Source organism: Cynara cardunculus (genome assembly GCF_001531365.2).
Source record: "Cynara cardunculus var. scolymus isolate 2C chromosome LG 2, CcrdV1, whole genome shotgun sequence".
In the NCBI taxonomy this organism is placed as follows: Eukaryota; Viridiplantae; Streptophyta; class Magnoliopsida; order Asterales; family Asteraceae; genus Cynara; species Cynara cardunculus.
Genome location: NC_037529.1, coordinates 43,590,735 through 43,613,148, shown reverse-complemented (window position 1 = coordinate 43,613,148; position 22,414 = coordinate 43,590,735). Strand labels below are relative to the sequence as shown.

General features: G+C 39.1%; 1 protein-coding gene across 1 annotated transcript; it reads left to right on the top strand.

Annotated features, from left to right (window-relative positions):
• Positions 1–1,985: 1,985 nt before the first annotated feature.
• LOC112507102 (alanine--glyoxylate aminotransferase 2 homolog 2, mitochondrial-like) lies at positions 1,986–6,345 on the top strand. Its single transcript, XM_025111531.1, has 9 exons — positions 1,986–2,386; positions 3,378–3,608; positions 3,696–3,866; positions 4,233–4,376; positions 4,492–4,671; positions 5,092–5,317; positions 5,462–5,575; positions 5,658–5,744; positions 6,026–6,345. The coding sequence occupies exons 1-9, from the start codon at positions 2,141–2,143 to the stop codon at positions 6,067–6,069; spliced, it is 1,443 nt and encodes a 480-aa protein (XP_024967299.1). The 5' UTR covers positions 1,986–2,140; the 3' UTR covers positions 6,070–6,345.
• The last annotated feature ends 16,069 nt before the right edge of the window (positions 6,346–22,414 follow it).

Genomic DNA, 22,414 nt, shown 5'->3' with positions numbered 1-22,414 from the left:
CTCGTCAAAAGATTTTCCTGTCCGTTCCTTAATCTTTTTTTCTATTAGGGGTGTTCGCGGTCCAGTTTGGGCGGTTTAATCACTCAGACCACAAACTAAACCGTAATAGCAGTTTATAAAATTTCAAACCGAGCGGTTTGACATCAAGTGCCCAGACCGGTCAAACCAGACCACAAAAAGGCAGTCTGATTTGATCGGTTTAGGCGGTTTAGGCCTTTAATGAATTTTAAATATTAAACTTAAAAAACATATATAATTTAGAATTTTAGATTAAATATTCATTTTAACAAAATAAAATATCCAAACAAATAAATGTAATAATTAAATAGCTCTTGAGTCCAAAATCCAAACAATCAAAGTCCAAACAAATAAATATATAATACATATTAGAAAACAAACAAATTAACAAAGTTACAATTCCACTGTGAGTATTGAGTAACAAAATCCACGACTTCACAACCTTCAATTCTTAACCAAACAAAATAAAAGACCAATCTTAGTTGGTTGAATCACTTGGTTCATGTCTTAATGATGTGCGCCGAAATCAAACCATGAATTGAGAAAGATCGATAGATTGGTAGAGTTCTTGAGGAATTTCAAAATTTGGAGACCGTCAATGTCAAATGTGTCAATATGTTTATTAGTTTTGTGGTTTTTAGGTGGCGATTCATTTGATTGATTATGCTAGATGTTAGGCTTAGGGATACATTTGGATCATAGTTGAGATTGGTAATACTAAAATAAATAAATAAATAAATATGTATTTGGCAGTCGGTTTGGTCCAAACCGCCTAAAAAAAGTTCCTGACTGCAAACCAGACTGGACCACCCGGTTTTGCTATTTTCCAAACCAGACCAAACAGCCAGACCGCTAAAACCGCCAAAAACGGTCTGGTTTGACTTGGTTCGGCCGGTTTGAGCGGTCCAACGGATTTTTTGAACACCCCTATTTTCTATGTTTCCCCACACAAGCTTATTGAAGTGACTACCAGGTCTATTCTCATTTTTAACCTCATTCATGCACAAATCAATGAACACCATAAAGCTAGTATTATCCCAAACAAGTTTTGGCTTATTCTTTTTAGATGCATCACTAGCAATAAAGTTAGCATTGTTCGCGTCCATTACCTGAATAACAAAGTTAATAAGAAGACTACTAATGTATTTACCAGACAACTTATGGAGAGAAACAAGAGATGGTAAAGGACTTCATATGGTTTCATCAACCTAGATGAGGCATATAAGAGGGTGCATTGGGAAGTTATGTGGAGAATAAGAAAGTGTTTACAGGATCAATAATAATCAAGAGAGAGAGAGAAAGCAAGAGATGGTCATTGAGTTCAACAAGATTAATAATAATGAAATACCACTAATAAAGAATAATACAATTATCTATTTATTCCTGATTGATTTTACTAATTATAGCTCTTAGGATCGGAAATATACTTGCTATTGTGAAATTCTTATTGGTACTTTGAATAGATTCAACCTCATAACGTGCAAATAGCTCATGCCCGAGTTCCATTGCCTCTAGATCTATCAGAAGACGGCCCTATTTATGTCAACGCAAAACAGTATCAAGATATTCTAAAAAGGCGACAGATTCGTGCTAAGCTTGAAGCTCAAAACAAACTTGTCAAAAATCAGAGGGTCTGGTGGGCGGTTTCTTCCTACCAAGAAACCTCAGATTATGAAGAACCTCACGTGTCTGCAACAGATCATGAACGTGGTTCAATTGGTCGATGAGAAACAGGTTCTATAATGGTAAAGAACCGATCAAACACCGGGCGGCCAACTCATCCTTGGTTTTTTTACATACATGATAATGTTCTAGCTTGGTAACGTATGATTCGTGTTCATGTATGACTTGTCAAAAACCCACAAAATGCCAAATGAGAGACATCATTCATGTTCATGTACGACTAACATGGCCAGATTAATCGTATCTTTTGGTAACCCAACAGAAAGTGTAACACTAGTATCTTGATTCCAAATCATTTCACAAAATTCATCTCACTCGAAAAACCATTCCATTATACACCGGTTCATGGTTCAAGACGTCTTCTCTCTCCGGACTCTCTGCTGTGGGTGTGGTGTGAAGGGTAGATATTTTGCGTTTGTGTGTGGGATTCTTCGGAAAAATGCTGAAGATCTTTGCAAGTAGAACCTCCTCGCCCTTGTTCAAATATAACCCTCGATCTTTCACAAAGCTAGCACAGAAATCTGAGCCAGCGGCTGTTCTTACTGAAAATGACAAAGAATTTCTTCCGCAAATGCCGCCTTTCGGCTACACGACTCCGCCGTACGACGGACCGTCTGCGGCTGAGATTCTCGAGAAGCGTCAGCGCCACCTGAGCCCTTGCATGTCCTACTTCTACAAAAATCCCGTACATCGCTATCTCACTAAACTGTTTGATGTTGCCACATATAAATTCTGACGGTATCTTCTATATGCGTGTGTGCTTGTAGTTTAACCGCATGCTTGATTTACGGATTTTGATCTGATTGTATTACTCTGAAACTGCAGTATTGATCTAAACTTAGATATGCCAACAGTTGATGTGGAAATCGGATACAAATATGGCCGGTGGTCTAATTGTAATGAGATCCTCTTCTCCTTCTCGGAAAAAATATAATTGGACTTTCAAGTTAAACAGCTTAGTTTTGAGCTTCAAATTGATGTCTATTTTAAACTCATCTAAACAAAGTTACCACAGGTAATGCAGTAATTGAACAACATTGGTGTTGTATTTGCAACAGAATACACAAAAGCAAAAGTTTAGGCTTTAGCATCAAAAATCAAAATTTAGCTACTTTTTAGAGTGGAAGGAGCATGAAATTCTAGAAATAGACTTCGGTGGAAGGAACACTTTATATATATGTATTTTATATATATATATATATAATGTGTGATGTAACCTTGCATACTTAAATTTGATTGAGGTCAATGGGACTTGATATTTGATTTCTGACGTGGACTTCAAACCAAACGGAACGGCCCTGTATATAGACTATAGTCAGTGGGTAGGGTCCTGTGCTCTACCTAAGGATCACACCTGCCTGAGAAAAGGATTTGGGAAGTCATGAAATGTTTAGTAGACTTTGAAAAAAGTTATTAAATTACAGTAAATGTTGGTGTTAAAATTGTCAAAATTATTATATTAATTTAAACCTGAAGAACCCGAGATTTGAATATGACAGAATGTGATATCTCGACGGAAGGACTGCAAAAAGATGGCACTTGCACCACCTTCTAAGTGATTTTTATGTTTCTTAACCTTGAAGTTCTTTTAACAATAAAAGTTGTTAATGATGTCTATTGGTTTTTGGCCTATTCCAATGATTATTCGTTTTGTCAATCTGTAATTCTGTAAACAGTTGTATTTAGTTGATGGAAAGATGCAATACCTGTTTGATGAGAGTGGTCGGCGATATCTGGACGCCTTTGGAGGTATTGCAACTGTCAGTTGTGGTCACTGTCATCCTGAAGTTGTGGAAGCCATTTGTACCCAAACAAAGCGGTTGCAACACACGACTGCCTTGTACTTGAACAGAGCTAGTGCAGATTTTGCTGAAGCTCTTGCATCCAAGGCTCCTGGGGATCTCAATGTACGTTAGCTTCTCATATGATCATTATGGCTTTTCTGTTCTATTAATCACTATGATGAGTCAAAGCTTAACTTCCCAGTATTTCAGGTTGTTTTCTTTACAAATTCTGGGACTGAGGCAAATGAGCTGGCATTAATGATTGCTCGGTTGTACACTGGTTTTCATGATATTATTTCTCTTAGAAATGGATATCATGGGAACGCAGCTGCAACTATGAGTGCTACTGGTCAACGCAATTTCAAGTATAATGTTGTACAGGTACAACTTTTTATTGATAACATACCAATTATAATCTCATTATTTTTTACTATAATTCTTAGCTTACACATGTTAAAAGCCATTATAATTGACCAATTAACTTACTTAGAAGGTGGGAGTAACCTTGTAGGAAATTTTTAATAAAAATCTACTAATATGAAAGGAAGTGATCAATAACTTAACACAAGTGACCATAGGGTCTTTGGCCTAGCTGTATCCTGCCTCCATGGGTTCAAACCTAACCAAAGGCGAGGAGGGTGCGTGAATTCATTTACCGTATATAAAATATTATATACTTCAAAAAGAAAAACTTAACACAATTGATGTATCTTGCTTAGCTGATGATAAACCTCCAACATTCAACAGACTGGATTTCACCATGCCTTGAACCCAGATCCATACAGAGGAATCTTCGGTTCAGATGGACCCAAATATGCTGAAGATCTTGAGGAGATCATTACTTATGGAACTTGTGGCCGTATAGCTGGTTTCATCGCGGAAGCCATACAGGTGGGACATTCCACAAATGCATTGCCACAATATTTATGTTATGTGTGTATTTGGTTCCATTCTCGACTTTGTTCAAGGGATATTCCTTACAATAGTTTGTGTATATGATTCGCAGGGAGTGGGTGGAATATATGAGTTGGCCCCAGGTTATCTTCCAGCAGTCTACAGCAGTGTTCGAAAGGCAGGAGGGATTTGTATAGCTGATGAAGTTCAGTCAGGTTTTGCACGCACAGGTAGCCATTTTTGGGGGTTTGAGGCCCAGGGTGTTGTACCTGATATTATTACAATGGCAAAGGTACATTTTCTAGTCTTCTAGATAACATGATATAACCTGTCTTTGGAACTATGCATTACCTTAGTCATCTCAATGCTTCTTCCTGATTAACTAGTTCTTCACTGACAAACCACATCATAACGTTACTCATTCTTTATCTGGAATGGATCAACATTGACTATATAATAGCAGTGTAAGCATATAACGAAACCAAAGATAGGGTTGGGGGGTAAGATGTACATAGACCTCTTACCCATACCTTGTCTCTACCCCCAAGGGTAGAGAGCTTCTTTTCATGAAGATCCTCGCTTGCAAAACAAAAGCATATCTGACACTTGTATATTTGCTAATATCCTCAAGCTCTTTTCATAATGTTTCTCTAAAAAGTTAATGGAGTGATGATGGACATAAGCCAGCAACCTCAACTTTGTGGGATTTCAGGGCATTGGAAATGGTCTTCCCCTTGGTGCAGTGGTAACAACTTTAGAGATTGCAAAAGTGTTGACTTCTCATGGTTATCTCAATACCTTTGGTGGGAATCCTGTAAGTACAGCCGGTGGTTTAGCTGTTCTCAAAGTAATAGAGAATGAGAAGCTTCAGCAGAATGCATTAACCATAGGAACATATCTAAAAAACCAGCTACTAGCTCTCAAGGAAAAACATGAAAGTAAGTCCCATTGTTTTTCTCATCATGTGATACACATGGTTTATTTTTTTGGGTATTTTTTGAGTTCCCTTATCCACCTTTAACTCGTTAATCCGATATTTTCTCAAATAGTATGATTATTTTACATGCATCTTGTTGCAACAGTTATAGGTGATGTGAGGGGAAGAGGGTTTCTGCTCGGAATGGAACTTGTAATGGATCGTGAGTTTAAGACTCCTGCAACCCTTGAAACCTTGCATGTCATGGAACAAATGAAAGGTCATTTTCATTTGGTCACTCTGCGACTCTTATCTTTTAGCTACCTTGGTTTATCCATTTTTAACCAATAGTTTGGTTCTAGAGATGGGAGTACTAGTCGGGAAAGGTGGACTTCACGGGAACATATTCAGGATCAGCCCTCCCCTCTGCTTCACCAGAAAAGATGCAGGTTTCATCTTCTTGCAACTGCTGTACCATGAATTAATCCTTGTGTCTCAAAAAAAGGAGTCCACTTTAAGTGACAAATGTTTTTAACCTTTTATCTTCAAATTGAACCGAAAAACATTCTGATTATGTTCAAGAATCTGTTAGTTACATTTAACTATATAAAACTTGTTCCAGTATAAACAGTTGAGTTTAGGGACTAAAAACATGTTAATGTTAAATTTTAGTTTGATAAGATGAAAAGTGGATACCATATCATAACTTATCTCTATTTATGGCCTGTAGATTTTCTTGTGGCTACGATGGACTACATAATGTCAAAGATGTGAAGCATTTTGCGTGGAAGTGGCTAGAGGTAGGTGTAGATTACAACCATCCAAGAACTGCTGATGTTTTAACTAAATACATGAATAAGTTTTGGAGATTGGCGCATCTTACTTGCTCTTTTGCATCCTCATTGTTCATTTTGTATATTAATCGTAACAATTTAGATCTTAGTTTCATGGGCATTATATATTCAGGTATGACATTTCTGTGTCTGCGCTATGAAGACCCTATTAGTCATGCTCTTTTAAGTTAAAAATGAAATTACCAGTGTTGAATCCATAGTTTCTGTAAGAATCAATTTCGTTAGTAAGTGTTCTTTATGTGACTTGTCTGTTAATTGATCAACTGATTATGTGACTTGATTGGTTTTTTTGACCCCCTAGATGCCCAAAAATCCTGTTTTTTGTGATCCTTTTGTCCCCACAACATAATTTATGATAAAACCGCAAACAGACTTCAGAAAATTAAAAATGTTACATCAAAAGTCACCTAATCAACCCGTTATTGTATTTCTCTGAAAACACGAGTGTTACAAAGACTTTCTGAGTAATCTAGCTAGCAATCTAAAGATTTCAAGATGAAGATAATAGGTTGTACCATAAAGTGGAATGTGATGCATATCACTCAAAAATGGATCCCAACCTTTAAAGAGTTCAACACTTGTATAATATCTCTAAGTTCGTTAAAGAATCGACGTAAAGCATGTTGAAGACGTAAAGCTCCTAGCTTCTTCACATGGGCAGTTCTAACAGGCTCGATTCCCTCCAAAATCCAGTATAAATACAAGTCAAGAATTCCTCTCTTAAGCATAGGTGAACAACGAATTAAGAAGAAACAAGCCGAGAGCAAATCTGCCTTCAACTATACAGATTGTATGCGTGTTATGAACACCGTTTAAGCATCATCTTCATCTACATCTACATCTATAATCCCTTGCAAGAGAAACAAAGAATTAAGATATAACACTTGTTCAGCCATTGAAATTTAAACTTGGCCTCAGCTTCAGACTTTGTACCTTCCTAAACCGTCTGTCTTCTTCAACTGCTAAGTGGCCACCAGCTTTTACTACTTCAACTTATTCATAACACCATGCATGGAATATGATGGTGAGCTTCAAGTCTTCAAAAAACATGTTATTATTACTTTAGTCCTTCAGTTCATTACATTACATTTATCATGAACTCGCCTATTTATATCTTTCCTATTTAATATGTAACTCGTTATGCTTTCGTTTCGGCAGTGGTTCACTTAATTACCTTACTGTTTTTGATGCTTCCTTCTGTTATAAAAATGATAAAGACATATGATAAAAAGCCAAGCTTGGTTAGCCCGAACAAAAAGTATACGTAGCAGGGATTGCGTGAGTTTTACCATATTAATATCTCAATAACATAAAGTTTCCTGGTACAACAAAATTGGATTTATAAGACAACAAAGAAGTCTAAGACTGCTTTATAAGACTTGATTTATAGGACCAAACAATGTTCAGTGTTGTAATAAGTTTATATGACGTCTTCCAGCATCATAACAAGTTTCTTAGAACACTTGTATTGTCTATTTTATATGAAAAACATGTCTTATAAAAACATGAGTTCAAAGGACACTTCTTAAAAGTGTCTTATAAAATAGCTAATACGACGCAAAGTGTTCCAAGAATCAGGATAGAGAAACTGGATAAATGGTCCAAGGGTCCCGGTCCAAAGATGGCGGCTAACTTGTTAACATGTTTAAAATTCTTATAAACTTATTACATCTTTAGATGTGACGTTTTATTATATAGTCTTATAAACAAACACATAGGAACTATAATTTGAGCAAAAGAAAATTCAATTACTAAACCAAAAAGTGTCTGATTATATCGGAATGAAGAATAAACCGAGAAATCTATGAAACAGTTGATGCAGAAATACAATTAGAAGTGGTGGTTACTAGGTTAACTTGTAGAATCCGGACCGTAAGGAATGCACGTGAATATTTATTTTTATATAAAAAAAATTATTACTTAAAAAGATTGCTACCAGTTTCGAAGTATCATTTTTCGAAATTTATAAAGAAACATGATTGACGCTGGGAAAGCCTCAATTTCTCTTTCAAGATGAGCAAAGACCATCATGGTTGTTTCATATCCTTCTGCCCTTTGATTAGTGTATAACATTTTATATCCATATATGAATAAATATACGTATAGCAATATAGTGTATAAATTATTTGATAATGTTTTATTTGTAAATAAATATACATATCTATACTATGTTATAAACATTTGACAAAAACTCTTCAAAACTATTTTTTATATATGAAATACTGTTTATTGATGCGTATTACTTCAAATTTAAGATTACAAATAAATTGTGCGTATGTACAATTTATTAAAGCTCTATGTTTGAATTTGTGTAACTAACTGTGAATAAACATAATCAAATACATGATAAATATAAAAAAATTAAAATATAAAAAAATTAAAATATAATTAGGATCATTATTGAGTACTAACAAAATACTTAATTATTATTTTTATAAAAAATTATATTATTGAATCAAAAATAAATTAATTCGTTATTAAACTTAAATTAAATTTTAATAAAAAATTGAATTAAATAAATTACACAAAGAAAAGAGAACTTTTAGGTCGTTAATTTGATACTGATATCGATATATTTTTTTAAATTTTTTTATAGTATCTTCAAATTTATATTTTATTCAAAATAAAAATATTGTCGCTTTTTCAAAACCACATAAGACCGTATTATATCGACAGAGACATATAATAAAATGAAATATTAAAATCGAGATGTATCTTGCTCCATTATGCAAGTACCCTTCTAGTATATACATCTATACTTATATTCAATAAGTAACTTGGGTGACACGTGTCATCTTCTGGTGAGTCAGTTTTCTTGTTTTCCCACCTAAACACGTATCTAGACACAATTTACATTTAGTGGTTCAATTAGACTAATTTGAACGTATCTAGACACAATTTACATTAACATTTCAATTATACTCATTTGATTGACATATGTCCTCTTATTCAATCAATCCCACTAATTTAGGATGCAATTGATTTTATTCTTGGGTTAATTAATTCATGTGATAACTGATTCCCGAAAAAAAATTGGTGTTTACTTATAAGTTTAAATTCAATTTACTGATATAGTTTCATTTCTAAATTCAATTTTATTCTARGRTTAACTTCATTTTATTTTAAATTCAATTTACTGAAAAGTTTTACTTCAGAGTTATTTCAAAAGAACAAGTCTAAGTTATTCTTTAGAGTTAGCTCACCCGAACACTAAAGTTGCCTTTTTCAGACATAGCTCACCGAACTCTGGGGTCTGAACTCTGAAGTGTTCTTTTTCAGATTAGAAGTTTGTGTTGGTCCCGTTAGGGTCTACAAGATGTGTATAATAGTTTGTAGAAGGGGGGGGGGGTGATGAATACAAACACAATATTTTCAAATTTTAAATATATATTGATAAGAGAAGATCAATACAGATTTTACAAGATTGTTTGCGGAAATATAAGGTAAGAAAAACCTATCTAAACAATCTAAAGTTTACACACTTAATCTTAGCAAATATGAAAAGATATGTAGTTAAAAAAATAGTAGAAAGTAAGTTCTATCTGGAAGAGAACTTGTTCAGAATACAATGAAAGGGATTCTAACTTGCTCTTAAAGATGAGCGTATTTGTTCTTAGATGTGTGTTCTTTTTACTTAAGCGCAAGAAAGCTCAGAGTAAGGTTTAAGTAAGAGTATCTCTGTATGGAGATAGAACACATCTATTTATACCCATTGCATTAAATGCACATTTAATGCAACGTGGTAGGGTTAGAACACGTGTCAAGCCTTAAGGGGAAGGCTTGTTCTTTGCTACAGTGAATAGTACAAAAGCCTATTCATGAGCATACATCCTTTCATAAAGTTGGTGGGTATAGAGTTAATTAATCGGCTCCGTACCGTACTAACGTTTAGAAAGGGTATGAGTTTGTCCTTTGTGTGTATAAGAACAGGACAACAACAATCGTGCTCAACAAGCTTCTTTTGATCGCTGAATGCTGGAATAACCTGAAGGTCTCTTCAGCATACGCTGAGGCTTGGGCAGTCTTCACATATATGTAGACAGACTTGTAATCACTAAATACCGCTTCAGATCATGTACTCGCTAGTCTCTAATCTTCAGTTTCAGTCTTCGACTTTCGCTGAAGGTTCTTTGGCGTGAGTGTTGTCTTCTTGAAGTATCCCTGTCACTGATTGGATTTACAATACAAGTTCTTCAGCGATCACTGAACAAACTTAGTGATGATCGCTGGAACTGAAAAACAGAAACATAAATACTTCACATAGGATACAAGGGATTATCATCAAATCAAATGAGAGAGATGATCAACAATCTCTCTCTATTTGATGATAACAAGACAACATAAAGAAAGTTGTCTTATCAACAAATAGTAAGGAAAAGTAACATATAAATTATATGTCCCTTTTAACTATTTTGGGATCTTTTTCAATGAGTCAGTCTTTACTTGAAGAATTTTCTTAAGTTACATTTAAGAGAAGTTACAAGAATAGAGACTGAAACTGAAAGCTTATTCACTGACTTATAGATTGTCAGTGAATGTGAAAAGTAACATTGGAACTCATAGACTTGTGTCCCTATTACTTTTTTCAGGGATCTTTTTCAGTGAATTACAAGAAACACTTATATTATATTCATTGAAAATATTACAAGTTGTTCAGTACATGTCTAAAGCTTACATACTATAAGATTAATCACTGAAAGTAGACATAGTAAATAAATTACAAGAGAAAATGTGGACAAAATTACAAAGAAAGATAAACTAGTCTAGGATGTTCAGATTAATGTAGCCAGGTACATCTTCTCCAAGCTTCTTTCGACGTAGGAATTCTCTTCGTATCTTTCGATCCACWGCTTTTCCTTGCAAGCTATCATCTACCCAGAACATTATATAAATTAGATGTCCCATTGGGCATAGATGTAGCTCAGACATTCTCTGAAATCTTACTTCACCTTCATAGTCAAGGAATATAACTTCTAACTCAGGTTTGAAGTGCACAGAGTTAGGTATATAGGGACCCTTCTCTGGTTGATCAAGATTCAACATAGAAATTTCTATACTCTCGTATTCCTTAGGACTTTATCTAAGGAGAACCTTGTTTCATGTTCGCTCCTCAATGATGGTCCATCATTAGGACTAGAGAGTCTTTTCTTCCTTCCACCTATCTTCAGATATGGCCTTTCAGGGACTGCGACATACCTGGACATCCTTTTGATGAGATCATTGATGATGTCTTCGATAATCGGCTTATGTCTAGACTTGGATCGCTGAATGGCTTGCCTGATCTCCAACCATTCGCTATATCCATAGTGGCTAAGGTAGGAAGGGTACTCGGTGATGGCGTCGAGATTGTCCCTGGTGATGAGCATTAAGACAAGAGTTCCACCGTCTTTGGATCGTCCGCTGATGCTGACACTCTTGATCAGGTGAGGACTAATTCTCTTCTTCAGCTTTGCTTTGCTCTAGCGTTTGTCCCGCTCAGCCAGCTCCTGGTTTTTCTTGTGCTCAGCTTCTGCAAGAGAAAGAAGTTTATATTGGGCTTGGACAACGTTCACCTTCTTTTCAGACTTTCTCTTTGGAAGAATCTTTTCAGCTAGTGACTTGGCCAAATTTAGGTTGTCTTCATTCTGCTTCTTGTGAAGCTCTAGCTCTTCTTCAGCCTGTTGACCCCAGATCTCTCCATAACACTAATAACTAAGTTAAAAATAACCTAATTATAGTGTTTAGATGAATAAAATGATGAACACTCAAGAACAATTTATGAACATTCAAAGGATAAACTTGAGTGTCAAAGGTTTCACTTTATTTCAATGATTGATAAAACGTAAAAAAGACTTAGATTACAATAGGCCTAACCACCTATTTATACTAGTAATCTATCTAAGAAGATAACTATCTAATGAGACTATTTAGCTAATCTTCTAATAACAGATAAAACTTATCTAAACATGGATAAACATAAAACAAGATAAACTTTGTAGAATCCAGCTGTTGATTAGTCATCTCCAGCTGTCTTCCATGGGGTGTTGGCTCAACCTTATCTTCATATCTTCATCGCATGCCTCCGGTTGAACTAGTGAGAAAAACTCCAAGTGTTAGTACCTAGAGGGGTTATGAAGATGCACTTTCCATCGTATCTCTGGTCAGTTCATCGACCCTTTGGTTGTTCTTCAGACTTAGCCATTTTGCCTTGAAGTCTTCCATCGGCCTTCTTGTTCTTCATCACTTGTTTGTCTTCATTACTTCCATGCATAAGACTTATGGGGTCTAACAATCTTCCCCTAAGTAATGAAAGAACAAACATTAACTATTCTAGGAACATTTAAAGTATAAACGACGAACATAGGCTATTCTAAAGAAAAACATCTTTTGCCAAATTTTCATTCGAACAAAATAATGAATTCTTACAACGATGAAATGAAAGATATTATAATACAAAACATAAGTGAAACTACATTCATGGTCTCCCTTGTGATATTTCCCAATAGCGCATTAACAGTCTTCTATATTAGATGACTGTAGAGATCTCATGAATTAGTCTTTGTCCCTCTCCCATCTGCACATGAGATCTGCCTAGTCTGTCGCTGATAGCCTTCCGAAACCATTCAAGTGTTGTTGTTGAGTACTTGAAGGCCTCAGTTAGCCTAAAGAATTTCTTAGTCCCAAACTCATTTTTATATACCAGACCTAGGTCTGGTTGAGTAAGTACAGAGGCAGAGCTCTTCTCCTGCAGGCTAGGGAAGTCTTCATTGGGTGGAGTGCAGGAAAGTCTATCGATGCCAAGCCGAAGAGCAATTTCAAAGTCACTTTTGGCTCTATGCTTCACCAAGGTCTCCATCATCTACACGATCGCTCTGTTTGCCATCCCAAAGCGTATGCCCTGATCTTGTCGCTGAGTCGTGTATGCATAAAGCTCGATCAAGTCATAGGGATTGAGATTGATTAAGTCATTGTCATTGAAGATGCTGACTTGACCGTTGGCTCGCTCCACTGTGTACTCGATATACTTGATGGCTCTATTGGCGAAGGTCCACATCTTGATATCCATGACCAACCTTATTCCATCGTTTGAAAAGACAGTTTGTGGTGGTTGAGTAGTCTGTCTAACAAACCTATGGCGTAGGAGGTTCATGGATTCTGGTGAAAGTATGGGAGGATTGAGGACTAAACCTTCATCGCAATCATGATATAAATATTGATGGATGTTTTCCATCATGACTGGCTCCCTCGGCGGCACCTCTGGACGTCTCCTAAGCGACTACATGTTGGCGATGATTTCATCGACGACCCCTTGAGGAGGGTGCCTTGATGAAGAGGGAACATCCGCTTGCACCTGGGTTGGTTGGGTTGTGGGTTGTGTTTGGGTTAAGGGTTGAGAGTGGGACGATGATGGAATGGTTTGGGTTGGCTCGGATTGAGGTAGCTCTGGTTCATTGGGCTCAGGTAGGGTGGTTTCTAGTTCATGGGTTTCTGTTTCGGTGGTTTCTGGTTCATTGGGTTCTGTTTGGGTTGGAGGTTGTTGTGGTGAGGAAGGTTGGATGTTTGTGGGTTCTGGTTGTGTGGTGAAGGGTTCTGTATTGCGAGGTGTTGGTGAAGGGGTTAAGGGTAGGTTAGGAGTTGGTGATTGGGTGAAGGGTAGGTTTGTTTCTGTTTGTGGGGTGGATGGTTCTTCATCGGTTGATGAGCTTAGTTCGATGGGTTCTTGGGACGTGGCGAAGGGAACATGTACATTATGTACATCTTCAAAGGGCTGAGCCTCTGGTTCCCTCGCTTGGGTTCCTTGGTTTGATGGAGGTGGTTGGTTTTGTGTTTAAGGTGAGGGTGGTGGTGCAGCGGATTCCATTTGGTGAGTAGCCGCGGCCTAGTTCTCTCCCTCATGAGGTCCAAGACCTTGATCATCGGGGTCTGGACCCTCATGTCTTGGTCTTTTCTGCGGGCGGCTGGTGGAGCATGAAGCGCTGCTCCTCTTCTTCTTTTTCTCTTTCCTGAAGGATGCAAGATACGCCTTTAGGACTTGTTGTCGTCGACTTTCCTCCATCGAGTGAAGGAGAGAGTTGGTGCATGCCTGTTGATCGGCAAGACTCTGGGAGAGAGCCTTGGTAGGTTGTGCAGCACGATGAATGAATTTTGCACTTATCTCATTGAAGGATGAGATAAGTGCCTTCGACAGGGACCTTAGATCGGCCCTGGTGGCGAACTTCATGGTGGATGATGAGGCAGGTGGGGGCACGAAGGTGGAAGTGGATGTGGATGGTGGGATGGGTAGTTCGGCTATAAGCTTCCTCACCTCTGCAGTGAAGGAAGTAAAAGCTTAATCGAAGGCTGGAGCTGTAGAGGGGGTGGAGGAGGAGGTGGTTGGGGTATGTGGGCTATTATAGTAGCTGGAAGAGAGGTTAGGGTGTTTTGGATGTTGGCCATTAGAGTGGTGATGGAGGCTAGTGTCTCATCGGTCGCAGTTGCCTGGGCCGTGAGGGTGGCGATGGAATTCATCATGAGTTGGTTTCTTTGGGTGGCAAAGGTGGATGAGGTGTTATGATGTTGGGTGATGGTTTGTTGTAACATTTGGAGACGGGTGGTGTTGTCTCTGGTTTGGGTTTCAAGGGACGCAAGGGATTGTCGTATGGGGGTTAGATCGATGGAAGGTGGGTTGTCGACAATCCCTTGGATGATGAGTTTTAGGTCTTCCAAGGACCGCTGAATCGAGTCTACAAAGGCTTGGAACTCAGCCTTTGTGACTAGATCAGCCACAAGGTAACCCCTACAGCAACGGATGCTGCAGGTTGAGCCTCAGCTCTAGAGGCGCCCTCAATGCCTTGTGAGAATGTGGGCATTGAAGGTCTTCCATTAAGTCCTCGATAGCCCTCTAGTGAGGAACTATCTCTTGATGTTGCGACATCTTCTTCTTCTTCCTCGGCTTCGGAGGCCGAATAAGAGAAGTAAGTGTGTTTCCCCTTCGCTAGATCAAGTATCAAAGGGGGTGGTTGTGCACGAAGAAGAGATTGCTCTGAATGATCTTGGGGCATTTCAATGTCAGAAGCAACACATGGTTCTGGGCGTGTGATGGGTGGTGACGAGCCATGAGGCGAAGTGGCTCTTATTTCTTCATCGCCTCTCTGTTGGGAGAGGAGCGATGGATGGTGAGGTTCCTCGGCTACATCATATCCAGAGGCCCGAAGAGTGGCCTCTGGATGGCTGGCTGGGATAGGGATTGGACTGGGTCATCCTTGTTCAATACCCCTTTGGCCTTGATCGCCAGGGGTAGTGGTGGTGGTTGCCCTTTGGGAAGAGGGGATGGGAATTGTATGTGAAAGGCCGGGGGACATCATCATCATCTTCATCATCCGATGAAGACAACTCCTGTCCTCCCTTGTTGTTGTCAGGGGACGACTTTAAGTGCTCTGGGGTAGCTGCCCTCGGTTCAAGGGACAGTAGAGAGCGTTCATACTTCTGCCTTATCTCAGACATCTCTGGTATGACGCTGAGCATGGCTCGTGAAACTGTTCTCTCCGTGGTGTAGCCTTTCTTGGAGATCGTTGGTCGATGGCCGTTCATCAGGAACTGTGGAGTCTCCTCATTGCATCCTTTATGATGAGAGCGAGGAATCGAGGGAAGAAAACAGAAGTCAAGGGCTTTCCTGCGGCCTTGAGTTTACATTTCTTGACTACCGCTGTGTGGAGTTCATTGTAGATGAGGAAAGCATAGTCCAGATGTAGGTTGAAGAAGAGGTCGTACATTATCGTCATGATGTTTATGTTTCCCTGATCCATCGACCCTAGTTTGCAGGTGAGAGCCCTGTTCAATATGGAAAAGAACATATTCCACATTGGGGGCAAGAACTACCTCTTGAAGTCGGAGGCGTTGTGTAGGTCACGATTGTAACCTAGCATTTTGATGAAGCGGAGGATGTCAGAACTTGTGGGTGGCTCAGCGTATTGGTCAATGCTTAATTCTTGGCGAGTGGGAATGCAAAGAACCTTGGAGAGCTTTGCTCAAGAGATTTTTACCGAGCACACCATGTCGTTTGGAGCATCTATGTCTCCCATGATTCCACGGTTTTCGGGGATGAATTCACAAGTTTGCCAATACTGTTGGATGTACTTGAGAGGTATTGTTGGTCCCGTGAGGGTCTACAAGAAGAGAAACAGTTTGTAGAAGGGGGGGGGGGATGAATACAAACACAATGTAGACAGACTTGTGTCCCGTGAAGGTCTCATCATCATTCGCTGAAGCTTGAGCAGTCTTCACACATATGTAGACAGACTTGTAATCACTGAATACCGCTTCAGATCACGTACTCGTTAGTCTCTAATCTTCAGTTTCAGTCTTCGACGTTTGCTGAAGGTTTTTTGGTATGAGTGTTGTCTTCTTGAAGTATTGTTGTCTCTGATAGAATTACAGTGCAAGTTCTTCAGCGATCACTGAACATAATTAATGAAGATCGCTGGAACTGAAAATACAGAAATATAAATACAACGTACAAGTGAAAATGGATTATCATCAAATCACTGAGAGAGAGGATCAACAATCTCCCCCTATTTGATGATAACAAGATAACATAAAGAARGTTATCTTATCAAATAATAGTAAGGAAAAGTTACATATAAAATACATGTCCCTTTTTACTATTTTGGGATCTTTTTCAGTTAACTAGTCTCAGCTTGAAAATTTTCATCAAGTTCTATCTAAGAAAATTGCAAGTACGGAAACTGAAACTGAAAGCTTATTCACTGACTCATAGATTGTCAGCGAATGTGAAAAGTACCATCGGAACTCATAGACTTGTGTCCCTATTACTTTTTTCAGGGATCTTTTTAAGTGGAGTACATGGAATACTCATTTTATTAATCATAGGAAATATTACAAGTATTACAGTACATGTCTAGAACTTACAGAATATAAGTACAATCACTGAAAGTAGACATAGTACATGAAGTTACAAGGAAAAATGGATTGTTGTTACAAAAAGAAACTATTCTAGAGATCTTAGATCTATGTACCCAGGTATATTTTCACCAAGTTTTCTTCGATGTAGGAATTCCCTTCGTATCTTCAGATCTACGACTTTTCTAGGGATGCTATCATCTATCCAGAGCAAAAGATAAACCAAATGATCCATTGGACATAGATGTAGCTCTGACATTCTCTGAAATTTGACTTCACCATCATAGTCAAGGAATATAACTCCTAACTCAGGTTTAAAATGCACATAGTTGGGTGTATAGGGACCCCTATCTTGCAAGTCAAGATTCAGCATAGAAATGTCTGTACTTTTATGACCCTTTAGGACTTCATCTAAGGTGAACCTTGTTTCATGTTCGTTCCTTAGGAATGGCCCATCATTAGGATCAGAGAGCTTGAGTTTCTTCTTCCCACCTTTCTTCAGAGTTGGCCTGTAAGGGACATTGACATACCTGGACATCCTTTTGATAAGTTCGCTGATGGTGTCCTCGATAAGTGTCTTGTGTCTCGACTTGGATTGTTGAATGGCTTGTCTGATCTCCATCCATTCGCTGAATCCATAACGGCCTAGGTAGGAAGGATACTCGGTAACGGCATCAAGATTGTCCCTGGTGATGAGCATTGAGACTAGCGTTCCACCGTCTTTAGAACGTCCACTGATGCTGACGCTGATAATCGGGCGGGGACTGATTCTCTTTTTCAGCTTGGCTTCGCTCCATCGCTTGTCTTTTTCCACCAGCTTCAAATTCTTCTCATGCTTAGCTTCCGCAATCGAAAGAAGTTTAGCCTAGGCTTGGACAACGTTCACCATTTTCTTGGACTTTTTCTTTGGAAGGACTTTTTCAGCTAGTGACTTGGCCAGCTTCAAGCGGTCTTCAGTCTGCTTCTTTTGAAGCTCTAGCTCTTCTTCAGCCCTTAATGCCTCGAGTCTTTCAGCTTCAGATAAGAAGTCGAACTCACCACCACTAGCGGTACGAAGAGGGATTTTTACTCTAGTCTGGTCAAGTGACTCCTTCAGCTGAGACATCTGCTGGTCGGTAGGAGCACAAGAGACGGGTTGATCAGGTACCCGCTCCAGTCGACCGCAGGTTGTTGATGGAATATGAAGTTGATATGTTGAAGTAATCACTACCTGAGAGGTAGAGTCTTCAAACAAAGGTTGTTGAGGGATATTGAACAATACCTTCAAGTTTCCTTCTTCAGCGACCGCCTTGCCTTTCGACTTGGGGTCCTGGTTCCCTAATGTAGTCGATTCACCTTGCCTTTGATCCCCATGGGATGCAGAATCCCCGAGAGTAACACCTTTGGTGACGGTTGATGGCTTCTAGAATTTGATGGTAAAGTCATCTTCATCATCATCGTTGTCGTCATCTAGATCATTTTCGGTGTCTGGAATGGTAGGTTCATCATCGTCTTCATCATCATTTTCATCATCATCATCATCATCATCACCAGCAGCAGTGATGGTATGGGCATCATCCCTAAGGATGGCATTGACAACCTCAGTTGAAACAGCTTTGGTGGACGAGATTACAGGAGCAGCAACTGCTTCAGCTCTAGGAGCCTCAGCTTCAACTGCAGTTGCAGCTGATACTGAACAACAGCCTGAGAAGGAGTAAGCACAACATCGGATGATTCACCAGCTTTAGACCTCATCTCCCCCTCTCTGGCTAAGACTTGAGAGAATTGTCCAGAGAGTTTGTCCAAGCACTAACGCTGGAGAACCATTATATCCTCTAGCCTTTGCAAAGCACTGGCTAGAGTTGTCATTGCCTCACGCGTCTTATGGAGCTGGGCGCGATCACTGGCAGAGAAAGGAGGGATCACTAGAGTTGGTTGTCGAACAACATCCAGGATCTGTTGAAGAAGACCAGTCTGCTGATCAGCAATAGCCTGAGCAGCGTCAACCCTGCTGTGAAGAACAACAATGGCATCGGTGTTGGCTTGAACAGCTTCTTGGAGAATCTGGAGATGACTCTGCACTTTTTGAACGTTTGCCTGGATGGCAAGGAAGTTCACATCAAGATCGCCTTGACGGGGAATCTCTTGGTGGACTTCGTTGATCCTGCAGAGGACGGTGTCAACGGCTGGAAGGAGAAGTTTGATGTCATATGCCATATCATAGGCATCATCGATCTCTTCATCTCCTCCATCATCTTTCTCTCTTTCTCCTCCATCATCTTTCTCTCTTTCTTCCTCTTCCACTTCCTGAGCATCAGACTGATGCATCGAAGAAGGACCTGAAAAAGAAGTGTGAGCAGAAGGCTCAAGGTTAGAAGAAAAGAAAGGATAGGAAGATGGAATACCTGAGGGGCCATCAGTGACATCTAAAGGATTGTCACTGGCATGAGCAAAGATGTCCTCGAGAGGATGGACATCCGTATGCTGAGGAGCATCGAGAGGAACAACCTCAGGTCTAGTGGTGCGTGTCTCAGTATCAGGAAAGACAGTCGCTGATACATCATGGACATGTGTAAAGACCAAGGAAGGAGGAGAAGAGAAAATGGTTAAGAAGAGACGTGGGTGTTCAGCGGTGGCGGCGCTGATATGCACACTTTTAGTGATTTGGGTCACTGAAGTGGTTGGTGAAGGTACCACTGATACGACAGTGATGGGAGAAATCACTAAAGAGCTGGGAGGGTGAACAGAAGATGCCTTGGGGATAAGGCTAGTTTCAATAACTGAAGCCTTTTGAGAGGCCCCAACTAGTGACGTGGTTGTCCCCTTTTTGGACTTCTTGGCTCTCTGAGGAGAACCAAGAGTTGGTTGAGAGGGTCATTTTGAAGAGGTTTTGGTGGCTTGGCTTAGACGTGGGGGGGGGGGGGTTTCCCCTTGTCATGGCCACTTGAGGAGAAGAGGTAGTGATGGACACAATGGAAGATAGTGCCACATCACTGTCCCTTAGCTAATGATCCAGAATCCTGGATCCAAGCTTGAAAACCGGAAGGTTTCCTTCTTTGGGGTAAAGAGCTGTAAAGATCTTTGAGAACACCATCGAAAGAAACCTGGTGTAAGGCACTACCTTTTCTCACTTGCGCTTGTTCAGCTTGAGCACCAGGTCATCGAAAATGACCGCAACATAATTTATATTGCGMCGCTGAATCGCAKATACGCCTATGATCAAGGCGATCCTAGAGGCCTGGTCCTGACCTCCAGTTTTTTTCCACCCATGCACTGGATGAAATGAGAAAACAGGTATTGCCAGATAGCTGACATCCTGTTCTTCTCAATCTTCATCAAGGACTTCAGAGGGGCGTTGGATTCCTTCTTCATTGGCCACTGGTAGCCAATGGCATCAAGAAAATTGATGATCTCGGTTGTGGAGGGTTCACTGTCGAAGGGACTCTTGGGAAGACGAAGAGTTGAGCGGAGTGTAGACACACCAAAGTTCACTTCCATGGGATTGAAAGTGAAATGGATCTGCTCCATCTTGCATCCAGCATCATCTTGGACTTCGACAACTTCAGCAGTGAGCCAGGACTGCTGAAGAAGTTCCTTGACCATGAGGGGCTCATGGTTGAGAGCGTAGCCCAAGGACGACTGCTTGAGGAAGTCAGCCGCATCTTGGTAAAACGCCTTAGAGGAAGGTATCTCCAACAAGACAATGTGGTTGTTGGCCTTGATGGAGATCTCGTCAATGGAGAAGTTGATGTTCTTGGCAGCCATCTGTTTGTATCAATAAGAAGTAGAGCAAACAGGTTGTTAGAAATAAGCCAAGAGTCTATGGTTAAGAGTATTGAAAAAGTTTTTGAACAAGTAAAAACTTCTTTTGAAATATCCTTAAAAGATTAGGGTATATCAAGTGAAATGTGTATAAAGAAACAAGATTATAACTAAGAAAGAAATGATAAAAACATTTATTGTTTAATGTATTTAAGAGAACAAGATTCTTAAAATAGATTAAACGTTTCTTATAACAGAAGATAAAGAAAAAGAAGAAGATATCGACCTTAGATATTAGGAGAGAAAAGGTCGAAAGAGCTTAGTAGTTTTTGAGAGTTCTTGCTTTGGGAGAATTCTTGCAGAGTTTTGTCTAATAATTTTGTAAGCGTAAAGAGAAAAGTGGAGAAGAAGTCTCATATTTATAGGTAGAAGGAGAGAGAAATAATATGAGAGAGAGAAAAGACGACGGTTCGGGAAAGTGGTAATAATGAAAAAGATACCACGTTCTCATCCATGATTGGATGGCATTAAATGAGGTAGCGCAATGACAGAACCTTTTGCGCGTCTCAAAGCGTCGCACATAGTAAATAGAGAATGTCATCATAAAGACGGTTCATTAACTATTTTCTTTTAAAAACAAATAGTTTTTAAGAAAATGAAGAGTCATTCAGTGTCAAAAGGAAACTGAAAACCCTATTTAAAACATTTTATCACTGAAGATGAGAAAAATATTCAGTGATGGTTTTAAGACATCAGGTTTAGTGATAAGAGAGTCACTGAAACTGACATTTAAAAACGTTTTGATTAGTGATAAGAAAGGATTCAGTGATCGTTTAGATTTTTAAGATAAGTATAAAGATATACTTGAAGATGTGGTGACTGTAGAGTATCACTGAAACCACCTTTTAAAACATTTTATCACTGAAGATGAGAAAGCTTCAGTGAAGGTTTTAAGTTGAGAAAAGAGAAGAGTAATCATACCTGAGAGAGAATAGATATATTTACTCAAAAGTTCAGTGTTAGAGATAGAACACTAAATCATTTCACTTACTTAGTTAGTATAAAACTTGAAGATTAATCTCCAGTGTTCAACATACCCAATTTGCTGATCAAGATATTAAATCTTGTCTCATCAAGAGGCTTGGTGAAAAGGTCAGCGAGTTGATACTCAGTTGGAACGAAGTGAAGTTCAATATCACCATTCATAACATTATCTCTAATAAAATGATATCGGATCTCAATATGTTTGGTCTTGGAGTGAAGTACAAGGTTGTTAGCAATAGCAATAGCACTGTGCTATCACAATAAATAGGAAGCCTTGAAAACTGAAGATCGTAGTCCAGTAGCTGATTTTTCATCCAAAGAATTTGGGCACAACAGCTACCAGCGGCTGCATATTCAGCTCAGCTGTTGATGTGGACACTGAATTTTGCTTTTTGCTTGTCCAGCTCACCAACTGTCCACCTAGAAGCTGACAGCCTCCAGTGATGCTTTTCCTATCAATTTTGCAACTTGCAAAATCACTATCCGAATAACCAATAAGGTCAAAACCTAAACCTTTAGGGTACCAAAGACCCATATTAGGAGTTCCCTTAAGATATCTGAATATGTGTTTGACAATGATCAGATGAGATTCCTTAGGTTCA

Coding starts and splice junctions, on each gene's coding strand:
- LOC112507102 (XM_025111531.1), top strand. CDS start 2,141: ATGCTGAAGATCTTTGCAAGTAGAACCTCCTCGCCCTTGTTCAAATAT. Junction 3,609..3,695: donor AGGCTCCTGGGGATCTCAAT/GTACGTTAGCTT, acceptor CCAGTATTTCAG/GTTGTTTTCTTTACAAATTC. Junction 4,672..5,091: donor ATATTATTACAATGGCAAAG/GTACATTTTCTA, acceptor GTGGGATTTCAG/GGCATTGGAAATGGTCTTCC.